This window comes from Simochromis diagramma, unplaced genomic scaffold (assembly GCF_900408965.1).
Source record: "Simochromis diagramma unplaced genomic scaffold, fSimDia1.1 OVJJ01000773.1, whole genome shotgun sequence".
Lineage (NCBI taxonomy): Eukaryota > Metazoa > Chordata > Actinopteri > Cichliformes > Cichlidae > Simochromis > Simochromis diagramma.
In genome coordinates this window covers 526,339-542,988 of record NW_024386807.1, presented here as the reverse complement: position 1 = coordinate 542,988, position 16,650 = coordinate 526,339, and the positions used below count along the sequence as shown (strand labels likewise).

Here is a 16,650-nt window from a genome sequence, read left to right as displayed (position 1 = left end):
TTAAATGTCCCGGTAGTCGAAAAGGAGGCAGAGCTGTTGAGAAATGCTAGGAGCTAACTGGGTGCTAACCGTATCATTCAAATATATTGAATGTCGCAATGTTGGCAAAGAGAGGAAGTGACGTAAGATTTGCACATGCAAGGTACCGATTGGGTTTCCAGTACGGATCGGGTAGTGACAGGCACCAATCGGTTTCCTGCCGCCCATTTGCTGGGAGTAAGGGCGCCCTCCGCTTGCGAGGTGCGCCTGCTGCTTGCAGCACAGGAAGGAGAGGGCGGGGGGGCGGGGGATTCTCAGGCTGGCTGGAGCAGCATCTAATAACCAACTCGCAAAATAAAACAAAATAAAAACAAAACAACAAACAGGAAAACACCAGACATCATGATACAGACTTATAATTTGCTCGGTGCGCCTGCGCGCTGCTGAATTCAAAGTAAACTTTATTGTCATCTCCGCTACAGACAGTCCAGTAGAGAGACGAGACGACGAGGCTCCAGTTACAGCAGTGCAAGTAAACAAACAATAAATATAAGAAGAGTAAGAAAATAAATATACACTTTAGGACTCGGGGTAAAGGATCAATAACAATTTAAAATTTATAATTTACAGTTTGATGATTTAAAGTCTCACACACAACCCGTGGAAAGGGGAGGGGGCGGCTGCTTCCAAATAGAGCACATTTCATTCATAATGATGTAAATCCAAGCCCATCATGTATTCATGATTTGAATCCTGGGTTGTGTGAAATCCCAGAAATAAACCCAGACAAAGTGAATCTATGAACTAAGGTGTAGGTCTGTTAGGTTATGTTGTGCTGATCCTCGTTGGGGGATTTGTGTTCATACTGGAGTGCAAAATTAAAACCAGTGGAAGATGGACAAGAAAAGTTCAAAGCCATCAGGTGCTCAGTTTAGAAAAAAGAGAAAAGAGGAGGAGAAACTAGCAACAGATGCAGGTAAGCAGATGTGTGATTGGATAATGGCAGGTCATCCTGAACCAATCAGAATCAGGATACTTTGTTAATCCCTGAGGAAATGATGTGGGTTACAGTTGCTCCAAGAAGAAATGGTAAAAATAGCAACAGTAACAGACTAAACTCCAAACAACATGTTACAGATTTTAATATTAATTGTCAGTTGTTGATTCGTCCTGTTCTCATTGTGTGATGAATTATGATGGCTGTTTGGCAGCTGTTTGCATACTATGCATACTCTCCCTCTCTTCATGTGTGTGTTTCTCTGGTGAATTTCGACAACAGATTTATGTTAATGTACAATCCTTAATATGTTTTATGCATGTGTGTGGGGTGGGGGGGCAGAGGGAGTGTTCGCCCGGGGCGCCAAACAGCCTAGGACCACCACTGACTGTCATGTTTCCTTGTTTTCAGGAAAACAGTACACCAGGTTCGGCTGCAGGAGGAAGGCTGATGGGAAAATGGTTCAGAGGATGTTCTGCTCCAATATCAGCAAACCGAGAGCCATCAGCCGCAGCTGTAACCCCGAGGCCTGCAGCCCGGCACGGTAACATGCTACAGGTCACGTGACACACCCACAGTCACCCAGTCATTTTTCTTCTTTTGATGCATGTCTTCCCCTCAGCTGGGTGACCGGAGACTGGGAGGACTGCAGCTCCTCCTGCGGTCAGACTGGGTGGCAGCGTCGCTGGGTGAGCTGCCTGCAGAACTCCTCCAGGGGGCAGCAGCGGCGCTCTGTGCATAGCAGGCTCTGCGGCGATGACCGACCAGAGACTAAACAACCCTGTAACCGCTTCCCCTGCCCCGCTGTGTGGAGAGCCGGGCCCTGGACTCCGGTATGAAGATCAGTTTATCAGTTGCACATGTCCACAGATCAATACCTGATCAGTCTGATCGATCCCTCTGTGTACGCAGTGTTCGGTCTCGTGTGGGAACGGGACTCAGGAGCGTCAGGTCGCGTGCTCCAATCCCGAGAGTTCAGCTGGAAACTGCAGCGAGCCTCGGCCAATCACGACACGCACCTGCCTGGCTCCGCCCTGCGGTGGTAGGCACTGACCAGTCATGTACCGTACATTTGTTGCAATGAGGAAAAGGATGGATGCTGGGAATTAAAGTGCTGCTGCTCTCCCTGCAGGTGACCAGAAGAATGCCATCATTCAGTGGCTGTCCAGGTCCAACCCCAGCTTCCCGGCTCCAAAGATCTCTTCAAGTAAAGCGCTCTGACTCCTGCTCTGTCTGCCGTCTGTCTTTACGTCCTCGTCTTCTTCTCTTGCTTCCTGAACGTTGTGGTCTGAGGGTTTCTGTCCTGTTGTTTGCTAAGAATCAATGCTCTGGTCGGTGTCTCAGGTCAGTCAGGTCGCACACCTCCAGACTCAAATGGCCTGGTAAATGGCCTGTATCTGTATAGCTTTACTAGTCCCAAAGCGCTTTACACATCCATTCATCCACACGTTCATCCACCCATTCACACACTGGTGATGGCAAGCTACATTGTAGCCACAGCCACCCTGGGGCGCACTGACAGAGGCGAGGATGCCGGACACTGGCGCCACCGGGCCCTCTGACCACCACCAGTAGGCAACGGGTGAAGTGTCTTGCCCAAGGACACAACGACCGAGACTGTCGGAGCCGGGCTCGAACCGGCAACCTTCCGATTACAAGGCGAACTCCCAACTCTTGAGCCACGATCGCCCCAACCAGCTTCTTCACCTGGACCAGTCAGACTGTTAACAAACACTACCTGCCCACACCCACCATTGTGAGCCATGAGTAACCCTCATCACTCAGGACACTCACAGATTCAGTTCAGTCCAAGTCCTTTCTTTGCACCACTTCAAAGCTCTTTCGCACTTTCAGTCCCCTTCTCTTATTTTTGTTTACATTTCTCCTGTTTGCTATTTTACTGTTTATAGTCTATCACAGTTTCTGCTTCGTGTCTTTCTGCTGTGTCTTAACACATCTCTGAGGATCACACTAACCCATCAAACCACTGAAGTAAAACTTGTAGCTGAGGTCTTACGTGTCAGGAGTCACACCGTCCTACTGTTCTGTCTGTAGGGCAGCCGTGCCGCGGCGACCGCTCGGCGTTCTGTCGAATGGAGGTGCTGAGTCGGTACTGCTCTATCATCGGATACCGCCAGATGTGCTGCAAGTCCTGTAGTGAGGATAACTTCAACAATGCCACGAAATCCAGAATCTCCAGCAACTTCAGTGGCACCATCACACCGATGGAGAACAGCAGGTCAGACATGACGGGTAACAAAAGGAATCTTAGAAAGATATAACTGAGTCCGAGTCTCAAACACAGAGCAAAACCTGCAGTCAGACAAACGTGTGATACATAGACAAAGCTGAAAATAAAAGTGTAGAGCAGGAGTGAGCTGACCGTGAAACTGCTGATTGGCTTTACACTGAAGTGTTCATCTAAAGCAGGAAGCAGGGGCGGGTTTAGGGCGGGGCCATAGACCTGAACTCTGTTTTTGTCTTTTTAGTTCTTGGAGGTTGACCACAGAGATCATGACGTCAGCGCTCACCTCCACCTGGTCCGACAACAACCGTGCCATCAGTGATGTCTTTCGTGACATCATCACCACCACCCCGACGCGCAGCTTCACTGTAACTCCACCCCCAACCAGACGGAGCACCGATGACTTTGTCTACGTGGATTATGATGAGTACAGCGAGTACTCTTCCTACGAGGATTCCTCCGGCCTGAATGAGCTTCCGGGTACTCCAACCACCACTGACAGTAATACTATTACCACACAAACTGCTCCAACACATGTGTTCAGGAAGAATTCTCGCACAATGCCCCCTGCTGCAGTTACCATGGAGACTGTTGACACTGAAGACCAAACGCCAGCGCTGGTTTGGACTTCTGCCATCCCAAAGTTCTCCACCACATCATCGCCTGATCCTGGTGACAACACCACATCCTCAGGAGGGCGGAGCCTCCAAAGTCAAGTCAACCTGACCGAAGCTGAACCGGCGCTACCTTCATCGTCCTTCTTCTCGCTATCAAAGAAAGAGAACAACTCGGTGGACGAGGTCCAGTACCAGATCGTCGGACTTGACAGCGACGTTAGCCGAGGACAGCAGAATTACTTTGTGCCGCGGATGCCTCAGGTCCACGAGCGAACGCATAACAAACGCATCCAGCAGCTCCTGAACGAGAAACGACGGCAGGACCTTTTGCGGCGGCAAAGCCGCATCAGAGCGAGCCGGACTGACAGGAAGCACTGAGCGCAGATTTCCCCTGGCCATTTGCTCGTCCCGACACGTGCGACGTCGCACTTCCTGCTAACGCTAATGAGAAACAGACTGAAACAACCTCCACCTGTGCTCGGAGCGGCCTTCGTCCACGAGAGGCGCGAGCGTGGACTCCATCCTCAGAAGGCCCCGGGTCTGTTTCACCATCATGATGTTTGTACCAATAATCCTGTTTCTGAATAAAGTCTCATCCAGCTGCTGCTGTGCCTCTGAATCATGAACATCTGGATCACGTTCACGCTTTCTGGTGTCAGGAACATTTTGTGCTTTTGTCTTCTCTGAAACCCGACTGATGATTTCTGTTTGTGAAGTCAAAATAAAATCCAGCCCTGTTTTTACCATGAAAATAAAAGCAGTGAATCCTTTAATAGAAACCGAGAGCACAGGAACAAACTGATCAGTGTTATTGATTTTGATAAACAGCGTCTCATGCTGTTCCCTCTGAGCTGAAACCTGATGTTTCCTTGGTGTTGATCTCAGCGTCTGTTTTGTTGTATTTTGGTTTCATGAGGCTGCAGATGCTTGCAGTGAAGGTGTGGCCTGTTCTCAGGTCAGTCTGGAGCCGTGCTGCTGGAGTGCTGTTTGGGGATGGAAGCAGATGTTGCTCCTGCACCTGCAGATATGGTTCAGCATTGACGGGGCCTTCACAGAGGTGCACCATAGATGACTTTGTGTGCAGGAGTCTAACCGTTCTGTTCAGTGTTTGAGATGCTGTCGGTGATGTCGGTGCTGGTTAAAGCTAATCGTCCTGTGGGACGCATGCGGCTTCATGCTGGATACGATCAGGATCAGATCTCTGTTTGTGTCTCGTGTCTTCAGGCTGTCGCAGATATTTTTCTGCCGGTAAACTCTCCTCCAGCTGCAGTCTGTGGGACATCAAACTGAATCCAGATCAGATGAATTGCTTCGTGTTTGGGAGCGCTCAGTGGAAAAAGCTGACTGCTTTGAAAACACGTCACACATGGTTCGACTTTCTGTGTTTGTCCCTCCGTCTCCTCCAGAAAACAATCAAAACATAAAAACCCGCTCGCGGGTCCACCTGAGACTAAACTGTGAGTAAATGTGTTCTCAGAGCAGCGTGAGTCATTTCAGGACGATGAAGAACATCAGCCTGGGAACAGATGGTCAGACACAAACAGCCCTCAAACCCAAATATAACAAAAGAAACACAGAAACAGAAAAAATGAATTATCAGATCAGAAAAGAAAAAGTAAGTTAGATGTTCACATCCCTCCTCTTTCTACCAGAATGTAAAAATCACTCTGGAACCAGTCACGTTCATAACCAGAGCAGTCACGTGTCCGTCCACTGTTCACCAGTTTATCCCCAACATGAATCTGTGGTTCCCAGACTGCTGAGACTGGGCAGCTCTGCAGAGAGAAGACCTCCACCAGAGCATCCCCAACCACAGACAGGAACTCCACCCTGTCCTGATCCGATCCTCCGTCAGACACAGTCATCTCAGTGTGGAGGAGCAGACTCTCCTCTTCATCTCTGGGAGACGGCTGATGTCACGGCTGATGTTACTAACTGATCTCTTTGTAACTGATAACTGATTGATGATCAGAGTCCTTCACAGGAGGTCTGGGGAACGCTGGAGCCACCGGTCTTACTGGAAATCACTGACACTACCTGGGAGAGTTTCCCTGTGAGGGGAGCTGGCAACGCCCCCTGCTGGCCAGAGCAACATCACACACCTGCTGACTGATGTGTAGATATCAGTCATCAGTCTTTAATCTGCAGTGAAACAGCAGCTCAGGTTCATTTAAAGTAAAATATATCTGTGCTTAAAGGTGTTTTTCACCATTATGGATCATTAAAATCATAAAATCTTGTGAAACATAATTGAGTTATTTGACATATGATTTGAGATACTTTGTGAATTTATTTAAGAGCTAACTGTTTGTAATAAACGACCAGAGAAACCACTCAAAACAGTGTCTGCCTGTCAGGATAAACTCAGGGTTGAATGTTGCTCCTGTCAGGATAAACTCGGGGTTGAATGTTGCTCCTCTCAGGATAAACTCGGGGTTGAATGTTGCTCCTGTCAGGATAAACTCGGGGTTGAATGTTGCTCTAACTCGGTAATGTCCTAGGATAAACTCGGGGTTGAATGTTGCTCCTCTCAGGATAAACTCGGGGTTGGATGTTGCTCCTCTCAGGATAAACTCGGGGTTGAATGTTGCTCCTCTCAGGATAAACTCGGGGTTGAATGTTGCTCCTCTCAGGATAAACTCGGGGTTGAATGTTGCTCCTGTCAGGATAAACTCGGGGTTGAATGTTGCTCCTGTCAGGATAAACTCGGGGCTGCAGTGACACACTCCGTCCTTGACAGGAAGCTAAGATGGCGGCCGCCGTGGTGAGGAATCTGGGCTCCACTTTGGGTAAAAACCTCCGAGAGATCCGCCTGCATCTCTGCCAGACCTCCGCGGCCAGTAAGGGGGCCAGGTGAGCTCAGAGCCGGGCTGCTGAGGCGAGAAGAGCCGGTGATGGTTTTACAGAGCGGTCATTAGCGAAGGACAGCTAACAGCTAGCGGCTAACAGCTAGCGGCTAACAGCGTCGCGGACTCAGGTTTACAGTGAGAGGTTTGCAGGTTTGACCCCTGTGAGTGCTGTCAGGATAAATGTGTCTGAGCACGTGAAGACTCATAAAGAGAGATGAGAGCAGCAGCTCAGTAAACAACAAAGCTGCTAAAGGAAACACACCGAGGCAGAGGTTTGACTCACATCTGGACAGAAGCCCTGGCTCCTGCAGATGTTCGGCTGTGAGTCTTATGTAGTTTATGTTCCAGGTGTTTGTTCATGGTGGAGACCTCTGAGTCTGCGCAGTGACACACACACCTGAGCCGGCCACTCGGGATCCATGATCACAGTATGACTCACCGCTGTGACCCGTGTGAACCCACAGGACCACAGACAGATGAAGGTGAAGGAGATTTCATCATCGTCACGCTGTGATTAGCTGAGGAGAGAGAGTTGACCTGCAGCAGGAGTCAGGTTATGGAGGAGACGAGGAGCTGGAGGTCAGATTAAGGAGCTCCTTCATCTCCTTGCTGCCCATTAGCAGGGACTGACCCTTCAAAATAAGAGCACGCGGACTGTTGGTAATCTGGTCGTGTGAGGAAAACACTGACACGTGACAGTATTGATTTATGGATCAATCCGTTCATTAGTAACAGAATAATGATGAGCAGATGAATAAACAGCGGCCATGCTTTATTTTTCATTTTGTTGTAGTTCACCTGCAGGTTCAGGGTCCCTCTGACTGAACGTCCTGCAGAGGACGCCGTCTGATGAGCGGACGCCTCGGCGTACGTTGATTAGTGTCATCTATGCTGTCACTGTTTATGTCTCTGTGACATCATCACTTCCTGTGGGATTAATAAACAGAGTTGTTCAGGTGAAACTCAGACAGGTGAGGCTCCTGCTGTGGTCACAGGTCAGCTGACCTTCCCCCCCCCCCCTGTGTTTCAGAGAGTTTGTGGAGCAGAACTACGTGACCCTGAAGAGGTCCAACCCGGAATTCCCCATCCTGATCCGGGAGTGTTCTGGAGTCCAGGCCCGGCTCTGGGCCCGATACGGTGAGCCCCCCTCACGCTCCGCATCACGGGACACTCAGATGCGTCACCTGTGTATTGACCTGTTATTGATCCCTGTCTCTGTTCAGATTTTGGGAAAGAGACGAGCGTCTCCGTGGAGAACATGTCAGCTGATCAGGTGGCCAAAGCTCTGCAGACTCTGGCTCAGTCCAAGCCCTGACCCCTGTCTGAGCCCGCAGTGGTTCAGTCCAAGCCCTGACCCCCGTCTGAGCCCGCAGTGGTTCAGTCCATTCACTGACCTGTTTTTGTTTCTGTAAATGTGCTGATGTGAATAAAGAGAACATGTGAAGGTCTCTGTTTACTGTGAGGTCACTGGGTCCATCAGCAGGGCTCCTGTGGGTTTACTGGGAGTTTATTGACACATCCAAAGTTTTTCCCGAGTTAAAGTCAGATTATTTCACAGGCTGTTTATGTTGAAATTAGCAATAAGAAGTTTAATTTGCTCTTAGTGGGTTTAAAACGAGTTTCCTGGGAGCATTTAACTGGATTTCAGATATTTTTACTCTGAGTGTATAAATGTACAGGAAATGAACTGATATTTTAGGAGGATCACGTAGTTTAACTGGTTTTAAGGTTTCTTAATGGGAACAGACTCAGTTTCATCGCCTCTTGGCAGGTTTATGTGATTTTACTGGATTTAGAGGGTTTGTTTGGGTCTGACTGGTTTAGATGGTTCAGGCTCAGTGAAACAAACACTGGTTATCTGGAGTTTGGAGTTTGTTGAAGGAGCTCTGAGTGAAGCTGTGTGAGTCCTGAAGGTGGCGCAGCAGCGAGCACCAGCTGGTCCTGGAGAACCTTCAGCTGTGGCTCCGCTGACCTGCGGGGGGCGCTGTGAGCCAGAGAAACAACACGTGACCGGGCAGGAGAGCTGCGGGTGTTTCAGTGTGTGAGGAACAAAGTTGAGCTGTGAATAAAAACCTCAGTGACGCAGAACAAACCTTTCCTCCATCAAATCAAAGAACTCCTTATTTAAACTACATGAAAATGATCTTTAAACACAGACAGTATTTGGCCTGTATTTTATTATAACTTTATTTTTTTTATTTATTTCCTATTTTCAACTCATTTTAACCGGATTTGTACAATTTTGTTGTGTTTTTTATCTCGCGGTGTTCATTGACGCCGCTGTCTGTCCTGCGGTGTCTCCTCTCCTCCTGCAGGAGGTGCTGTGTCTCTTCTCTAACTAAAACGGACGTGACGTCACAGCACGGTAGCTCTCCTCACAGCTAACTCGGAGCTTGGCTGGAGCAAAGAGACCCGCAGCAGCTCAGAGAAACCCGAACACCGAGCCTTAGTTTGTCCCTGTGACCGGACCGTGCCAGATTCAGACCGCAGGAGAAGCAGCTGCCCGCAGAGATGCCTGAAAGTAAGCGTTAGCTCCGCATGTTAGCATGCTAACAGTCATTTTACGGGCTGTTAGCCGTTAGCTGTTTGTTTACTTAAAAACAGATGCAATAAAAACAGCAATTATTCGATACATTATTGAAATAAACACGGCTTTGGGAGCACGAGTGCTGAACTGGACCGAACAGTTGAACAGAAAAAGCCTCTGACAGCAGCTATTAGCCAAGCTTCTCCTCTCACTGCGCCACACCAGACTCCGCTCACACTTCTGCCGCTTTAAAGCGGCCTTGCTCCGTCTGTTGAGAGGTTGTTAGTAAAACTGTAGCACAGGGAAGGAGTCCCTCTACACATGGGCCAAGCCGGTTTACGTCGAAATCAAATAGTTTCCATGAAATCTGCAGTTATTTGTTTCAGTGTAAAACAGGGAACATATAAAGAGCAGAGCAGCTCCCAGCTGTGTCCTTTTAAACGAGGCGGCCCTGCTGTCTGCCTGTGCTCTAACATCTGCCTGTGCTCTAACATCTGCCTGTGCTCTAACATCTGCCTGTGCTCTAACATCTGCCTGTGCTCTAACATCTGCCTGTGCTCTAACATCTGCCTGTGCTCTAACATCTGCCTGTCTTGCAGCTGAGACGTACTCCAACCCTCTGGCTCCTGAGGGCCACGACATGGACGACCACCGAGCTGCAGCTCAGTGAGTCACACACACACTGATAAACACTCCTCGCTGCTACTGCTGTGTTACTGTGTATTTCTTTGTTTTAATGTGTGTGTGCCCATCTGTCCTCAGGTCCAAACTGACCAATGATGACTTCAGGAAGCTGCTGATGACGCCGCGGGCAACGCCCTCCTCGGCCCCGCCCTCCAAGTCCAGACATCATGAGTGAGTGATGTCACGGAGAGAGCAGACGGGTGTTTACTCGCAGCACAGCTGACATGTCTGTGTTTTTAATTTCCCAGAATGCCGAGGGACTACAACGAGGATGAGGACCCCGCAGCGAGGAGGAGAAAGAAGAAGAGGTGGGTGCCGATTGGACGTTTGTTACATCAGAAAACTGCAGGTCAAAGGTCACCTGGCCTCCACAGAGCTGATAGCTCGCTGAGTGAAAGATGGCAGCTGGGCGCATCACAGGACTGTTAACATTAGCCGGGATTATGACGGGATTGTGGAAACACGGGAATATTCTGGAAGGAAAGAAATGAATGTTCACGACATTTAACAGTTTTTATTATTAATAATAAAAAGCCTGGACAGACGTTTTCACCTGTGATGTGCACGAGAGCGTTAAATTTGTCGACACATACAGCAGTCCACAGCACTCAGGGTCTCAGACGGCGCCGCTCTGACCCTCAAATGCACGTTATTGATTATTGATCAGCTGTGGTTTGGTTGCAGTTACTATGCGAAGCTGCGTCAGCAGGAGATGGAGCGTGAGCGCGAGCTCGCCGAGAAGTACCGAGACCGAGCGAGAGAGCGGCGAGATGGCGTCAACAAGGACTACGAGGAGACCGAGCTCATCAGCACTACGGCAAACTACCGAGCTGTCGGGCCGACCGCCGAGGCGTGAGTACCAGCCATCGATGACCCCAACATGGCCGCGCTGAGAAGAACGGGTCATTATCATTCTAACTAAACTCTCATCATTCACCTGTGTGTGCGTCTGTGTGCGCGCGTGTGTCTGTGTGCGCGCGTGTGTGTGTCTGTGTGTGTGCGTGTGTGTGTCTGTGTGTGCGCGTGTGTCTGTGTGTGCGCGTGTGCGTGTGTCTGTGTCTGCGTGTGTGTGTCTGTGTGTGTGCGTGTGTGTGTCTGTGTGCGCGTGTGTCTGTGTGTGCGCGTGTGCGTCTGTTGTGTGCGTGTGTCTGTGTCTGCGTGTGTCTGTGTGTGTCTGCGTGTGTGTCTGTGTGTGCGCGTGTGTCTGTGTGTGCGTGTGTGTCTGTGTGTGCGTGTGTGTGTCTGTGTGTGCGCGTGTGTCTGTGTGTGCGCGTGTGCGTGTGTCTGTGTCTGCGTGTGTGTGTCTGTGTGTGTGCGTGCGTGTGTCTGTGTCTGCGTGTGTCTGTGTGTGTCTGCGTGTGTGTCTGTGTGTGCGCGTGTGTCTGTGTGTGCGCGTGTGTCTGTGTGTGCGCGTGTGTCTGTGTGTGCGTGTGTGTGTCTGTGTGTGTCTGCGTGTGTCTGCATGTGTCTGTGTCTGTGTGTGTCTGTGTCTGCGTGTGTGTGTCTGTGTGTGTGCATGTGTCTCTGTGTGTGCGTGTGTCTCTGTGTGTGCGTGTGTCTGTGCGTGTGTGTGTCTGTGTGCGCGTGTGCGTGCGTGTGTCTGTGTCTGCGTGTGTGTCTGTGTCTGTGTGTGTCTGCGTGTGTGTCTGTGTGTGCGCGCGTGTCTGCGTGTGTGTGTCTGCGTGTGTGTCTGCGTGTGTGTCTGCGTGTGTGTGTGTCTGCGTGTGTCTGCGTGTGTCTGTGTGTGTCTGCGTGTGTCTGCATGTGTCTGTGTCTGTGTGTGTCTGTGTCTGCGTGTGTGTGTCTGTGTGTGTGTGTGTGTCTGTGTGTGTGCGTGTGTCTCTGTGTGTGCGTGTGTCTCTGTGTGTGTGTGTGTCTGTGTGTGTGTGCGTGTGTCTCTGTGTGCGTGTGTGTCTGTGTGCGCGTGTGTCTGTGTGTGCGTGTGTGCGTGTCAGCGATAAGTCGGCAGCAGAGAAGCGGCGTCAGTTGATCCAGGAGTCCAAGTTCTTGGGAGGTGACATGGAGCACACTCACTTGGTGAAAGGTCTGGACTTCGCCCTGCTGCAGAAGGTCAGAGGTCGCGGTCGTCGGGATAACCTGTGCGGGTGTGTTACCTGCTCAGCTGTTTACCTGTGTGTGTGTTACAGGTGAGAGCTGAGATCACCAGCAAGGAGAAGGAAGAAGAAGACATGATGGAGAAGGTCCAGAAAGAAGCCAAGTAAGGAACCACGGAGCAGAGCTGCAGCCCTGCGATCAGAACCTCACCTGCCTCTGTGACCTTTGACCCCTCACCTGTCTGTCTGTGTGACCTTTGACCCTCACCCATCTGTGTGACCTTTGACCCCTAATCTATCTCTATATGACCTTTGACCTCTAATCTGTCTGTCCCTGTGAACTTTGATTCCTTGACTGTCTCTGTGTGACCTTTGACTCCCGCACCTATCGGTCTGTGTGACCTTTGACCCTCACCCATCTGTGTGGCCTTTGACCCCCTCTTTTTTACTTGTCTATGTGACCTTTGACCCCCGCACCCGTCTATGTGACCTTTGACCCCCGCACCCGTCTATGTGACCTTTGACCCCTAATCTATCTCTATATGACCTTTGACCTCTAATCTCTAATCTGTCCGTCCCTGTGACCTTTGATCCCTTGCCTGTCTCCGTGTGACCTTTGACCCCTCCCCTGTCTGTCAGGAAGGACGTGGAGCCCGAGGAGAAGATGGAGTTTAAGACTCGTCTGGGTGAGTCGTGTTTTCTGGAGGAAGGTGTGGATGTGGGGGGAGGAGGAGGTGAGGGAGGGGAGGTGTGACTGTTGTGAGTCTGGAGCGTTCAGGAATAAAGGAGGATCGTCTCCGGATGAAACGGAATCTTTTTAGAACAGCGTGAATATTTTGGTGGAGAAATCATGTGAACGTGAATATTGAACCCGGCGTTCCCGGTGTCTCCGTGTTCGCTCAGGCAGGAACATCTACCGCGTGGTGTTCAGGTCCGGCGTGGCCGAGAGGAACGAGCTCTTCCTGCCCGGCAGGATGGCGTACGTGGTCGACCTGGACGACGAGTTCACCGACACCGACATCCCCACCACGCTGATCCGCAGCAAGGCGGACTGTCCCAGCATGGAGGTGAGGCCGAGTCCTCGCCGCGTCATCGCCACGCCAAAACATCCGAGTTCTCCAGCTGAATGATTTCAATATCGCAGAGCCCTGAGATCGTTCCCTCACGTTCTCTCATGTTCTGTCTCTCAGGCTCAGACCACCCTGACCACCAACGACATCGTGATCTCCAAGCTGACTCAGATCCTGTCCTACCTCAGGCAGGGAACCCGCCACAAGAAGATCAAGAAGAAGGACAAAGGTGAGTCTGCACAGCTGCTGGATGTTCTCCTGACGCTCTGCAGGTGTGCCAGAGGGCCCGGTGGCGCCAGTGGCCGGCAGCCTCGCCTCTGTCAGTGCGCCCCAGGGTGGCTACAATGTAGCTGCCATCACCAGTGTGTGAATGGGTGGATGACTGGATGTGTGAAGCGCTTTGGGGTCCTTAGGGACGAGTAATATATATAAATATATAGATACAGACCATTTTTCTTAGTCAAGCACTCACCTGTTTGTGTTTCAGGTAAACTGGACGATAAGAGAGCTCCAGAGGCTGATCTCAGGTCAGTTCACCCCACATCGCCTCATCACGAGTGTGTGTGTTTATAGTGTGTGTGTGTGTGTTTATAGTGTGTGTGTGTTTATAATGTGTGTGTGTTTCAGTATCTTTGAGGACATCGGGGACTATATCCCGTCCACCAAACCCACCAAAGAGAAAGAGCGTCACCGGGACAGAGACCGGGAGCGTGACCGTGACGACGACACCAAGAGCCGCAGACACACCTACTTTGAGAAACCGCGAGGCGACGAGCACCAGGTGATGTTGGGGGGCAGGGTTTGTTTGTGCCTGGTTTACCCGTGTGGTTCTAACTGTGTGTGTGTCTCTGCAGGTGATGGAGGTGGACACAGGTAAGCTCCTCACTGTGACTCACACGATCGTTCTGACCAATGACAGCTGATCGATAACTGATGGATGCTGCGTCTGTGGCAGGTCCAGGATCAGTCAGAGACCAGATCAAGATGATCAATGAGAAGTTTGCAGGAGCAGCGGGCAGCCAATGGCAGAGCCAGGAGCCATATCCTTGTTTATGATTGGACTGTTGTATGAGTGGGTGGGGCTTACTGTACCACACCAGCTTCTGTCTGAGCTGGTTTACCTGTGCGCAGGTAAAGTCTGTGCTCATGTTGTGTTACAGGTGATGTTCTCGCTCACCTGTATGGGGCTCAGGTGTTCCGGTGATGTCACAGCTGCTGGGATGGAGCGGGAGTAATAGCGCCTGATCGGGAGTAGTAACGCCTGAGGGGGAGTAGTAACGCCTGAGCTGGAGTAGTAGCGCCTGAGCGGGAGTAGTAGCGCCTGAGCGGGAGTAGTAGCGCCTGAGCGGGAGTAGTAACGCCTGAGCGGGAGTAGTAACGCCTGAGCGGGAGTAGTAACGCCTGAGCGGGAGTAGTAACGCCTGAGCTGGAGTAGTAGCGCCTGAGCTGGAGTAGTAGCGCCTGAGCTGGAGTAGTAGCGCCTGAGCGGGAGTAGTAGCGCCTGAGCGGGAGTAGTAACGCCTGAGCGGGAGTAGTAACGCCTGAGCGGGAGTAGTAACGCCTGAGCGGGAGTAGTAACGCCTGAGCTGGAGTAGTAGCGCCTGAGCTGGAGTAGTAACGCCTGAGCGGGAGTAGTAGCGCCTGAGCGGGAGTAGTAGCGCCTGAGCGGGAGTAGTAGCGCCTGAGCTGGAGTAGTAGCGCCTGAGGGGGAGTAGTAACGCCTGAGGGGGAGTAGTAACGCCTGAGCTGGAGTAGTAGCGCCTGAGCGGGAGTAGTAGCGCCTGAGCGGGAGTAGTAACGCCTGAGCGGGAGTAGTAGCGCCTGAGCGGGAGTAGTAACGCCTGAGCTGGAGTAGTAGCGCCTGAGCGGGAGTAGTAGCGCCTGAGCGGGAGTAGTAGCGCCTGAGCGGGAGTAGTAGCGCCTGAGCGGGAGTAGTAGCGCCTGAGCGGGAGTAGTAACGCCTGAGCGGGGCGGAGTAGTAGCGCCTGAGCTGGAGTAGTAGCGCCTCAGCATACTGAACAACTGTAGTACTACACACAAGAAAATACACAATATAGATACATGTATGTATGTGGTATAGTGATACAGGGTACCGACACCAGTACTGTGTGTGTGTGCGTGTGTGTGTGTTTGTGTGTGTGTGTGTGTGTGTGTGTGGTGTTACTGCAGTACTTGTCCTTAGCTGGTGTGTACTGGCTCTCAGAGGAGAGACTCCAGTAAGGAGCAGCTGGGAGATTTTTTTGGAGGATCAAACTCATACGCAGAGTGTTACCCTGCTACGTAAGACACACACACACAGACACACACACAGACACACTCACAGACGCACGCACAGACACACACAGACACACGGTGCGTTAACCTTCAGGTGTGTGTGACTACATCTGTGTGTGTAGGATGGACGACCTGGCCGTGGACAGTGATGAAGAGGTGGACTACAGTAAGATGGACCAGGTAACTCTGACTCCCAGCATGCACTGCAGCTCATCCTCACATAGCAACATGATGCTTTTCTGTGTGTTCCAGGGCAATAAGAAGGGTCCTCTGGGCCGCTGGGACTTCGACACTCAGGAGGAGTACTCGGATTACATGAACAACAAGGAGGCGCTGCCCAAGTGCGTGCTACTGTGTCCCTCCGCTCTGACTGACAGGCAGCCTGTGTGTGTGTCTGTGTGTGTGTGTATTCACTCTGTGTGTGTGTGTGTCTACAGGGCTGCCTTCCAGTACGGCATCAAGATGTCTGAAGGCAGGAAGACACGACGTTTCAAAGAGACCAATGAGAAGGCAGAGCTCGACCGCCAGTGGAAGAAGATCAGCGCGGTGAGAGAGACGGATGATCTGACATCGTCGTGTTGGTGTTGTTCCAGGTTCAACATTGCAAGTGACCAATCACATTGTTGTGACGTTATTCTTTGGCGCGCCAAGACATTCGGGCATTTGTGAAATTCCAATGTTGCACGGACAATATCAGTTCTGCTCAGCGTTTATTAAAGGGTCAGGGTCCGTTGATCGGCGGACAGAGGCGGTTTCTCGCAGCTTAAGTACAGTTTTTTGTTTCACGGCGGTTTTTCCCAAAGTCCCAAAAGTATGACGTCACAACATTCTGATTGGTCACTTGCAATGTTGATCTGGGAACACAAACACGACGATATCAGATCGTGTGAGACAGACACGCACACACAGGCAGAGTGAACACAGACACACACAGACACACACACGCTGTAAACCAATCAAACACGACGCTGAAGCAGCTGTTTTTGTTTCAGATCATCGAGAAGAGGAAGAAGATGGAGGCTGACGGGTAACTACTTCCTGTTTGTTCTCAGCTCCTCGTTTAACACTTTGTCAGCCAATCAGGCAGCAGTGACCTTATGTATGACATCATAAATGATGGAAGACTTTTATTTTTTCAGGGTCGACGTGAAGAGACCAAAATACTGAAGACGCCCCGCAGACCCAGCAGCTAAATCGATCGTGTATCGATCGGCTTCATGTTAGTTTAGAAACATGTAAATGTACAGAGATGCTGTGAGGTCAGAGGTCACTGACCCTGATAAGTGTGTATTGTTATTGATTAGCTGTTCTTATTGATCAGTTTGTTTTGTGAGAATAAAAATATCCAAACATC

General features: G+C 50.8%; 3 protein-coding genes and 1 long non-coding RNA gene across 6 annotated transcripts in view; 3 read left to right on the top strand and 1 right to left on the bottom strand.

Moving 5' to 3' along the window:
* The window catches only part of LOC120730666 (A disintegrin and metalloproteinase with thrombospondin motifs 2-like), a 32,690-nt gene extending 28,100 nt beyond the window's left edge, over positions 1-4,590 (top strand). For both annotated transcript variants that reach the window (XM_040027114.1, XM_040027116.1), the window contains 6 exons: positions 1,388-1,520; positions 1,599-1,809; positions 1,889-2,018; positions 2,109-2,183; positions 3,032-3,215; positions 3,466-4,590. In XM_040027114.1, the coding sequence (XP_039883048.1) occupies positions 1,388-1,520; positions 1,599-1,809; positions 1,889-2,018; positions 2,109-2,183; positions 3,032-3,215; positions 3,466-4,216 (1,484 nt within the window). In that variant the 3' untranslated portion in view covers positions 4,217-4,590. The remainder of the gene's footprint in view (positions 1-1,387; positions 1,521-1,598; positions 1,810-1,888; positions 2,019-2,108; positions 2,184-3,031; positions 3,216-3,465) is intronic.
* Positions 4,591-6,545: 1,955 nt separating this feature from the next.
* On the top strand, positions 6,546-8,135 carry ndufa2 (NADH:ubiquinone oxidoreductase subunit A2). The gene is made up of 3 exons (XM_040027113.1): positions 6,546-6,691; positions 7,718-7,824; positions 7,911-8,135. The coding sequence occupies exons 1-3, from the start codon at positions 6,588-6,590 to the stop codon at positions 8,000-8,002; spliced, it is 303 nt and encodes a 100-aa protein (XP_039883047.1). The 5' UTR covers positions 6,546-6,587; the 3' UTR covers positions 8,003-8,135.
* A 746-nt stretch (positions 8,136-8,881) lies between these two features.
* ik (IK cytokine) lies at positions 8,882-16,650 on the top strand. Its single transcript, XM_040027112.1, has 20 exons — positions 8,882-9,208; positions 9,814-9,880; positions 9,977-10,069; positions 10,147-10,206; positions 10,583-10,750; positions 11,854-11,968; positions 12,046-12,116; positions 12,592-12,638; positions 12,856-13,019; positions 13,143-13,251; positions 13,510-13,549; positions 13,650-13,803; positions 13,877-13,895; positions 13,978-14,062; positions 15,216-15,302; positions 15,419-15,476; positions 15,549-15,637; positions 15,734-15,842; positions 16,289-16,323; positions 16,436-16,650. Exons 1-20 carry the CDS (start codon positions 9,199-9,201, stop codon positions 16,461-16,463), a joined length of 1,608 nt encoding a protein of 535 aa, XP_039883046.1. The 5' UTR covers positions 8,882-9,198; the 3' UTR covers positions 16,464-16,650.
* LOC120730665 lies at positions 12,097-12,585 on the bottom strand. Of its 2 annotated transcripts, none has more exons than XR_005695168.1 (3): positions 12,443-12,585; positions 12,323-12,380; positions 12,097-12,207 (listed from the first exon to the last, which is right to left on the bottom strand). It is a non-coding gene; the product is annotated as an uncharacterized LOC120730665 (long non-coding RNA). The 2 variants fall into 2 exon arrangements; XR_005695169.1 differs by having other exon boundaries at positions 12,323-12,414; positions 12,471-12,584.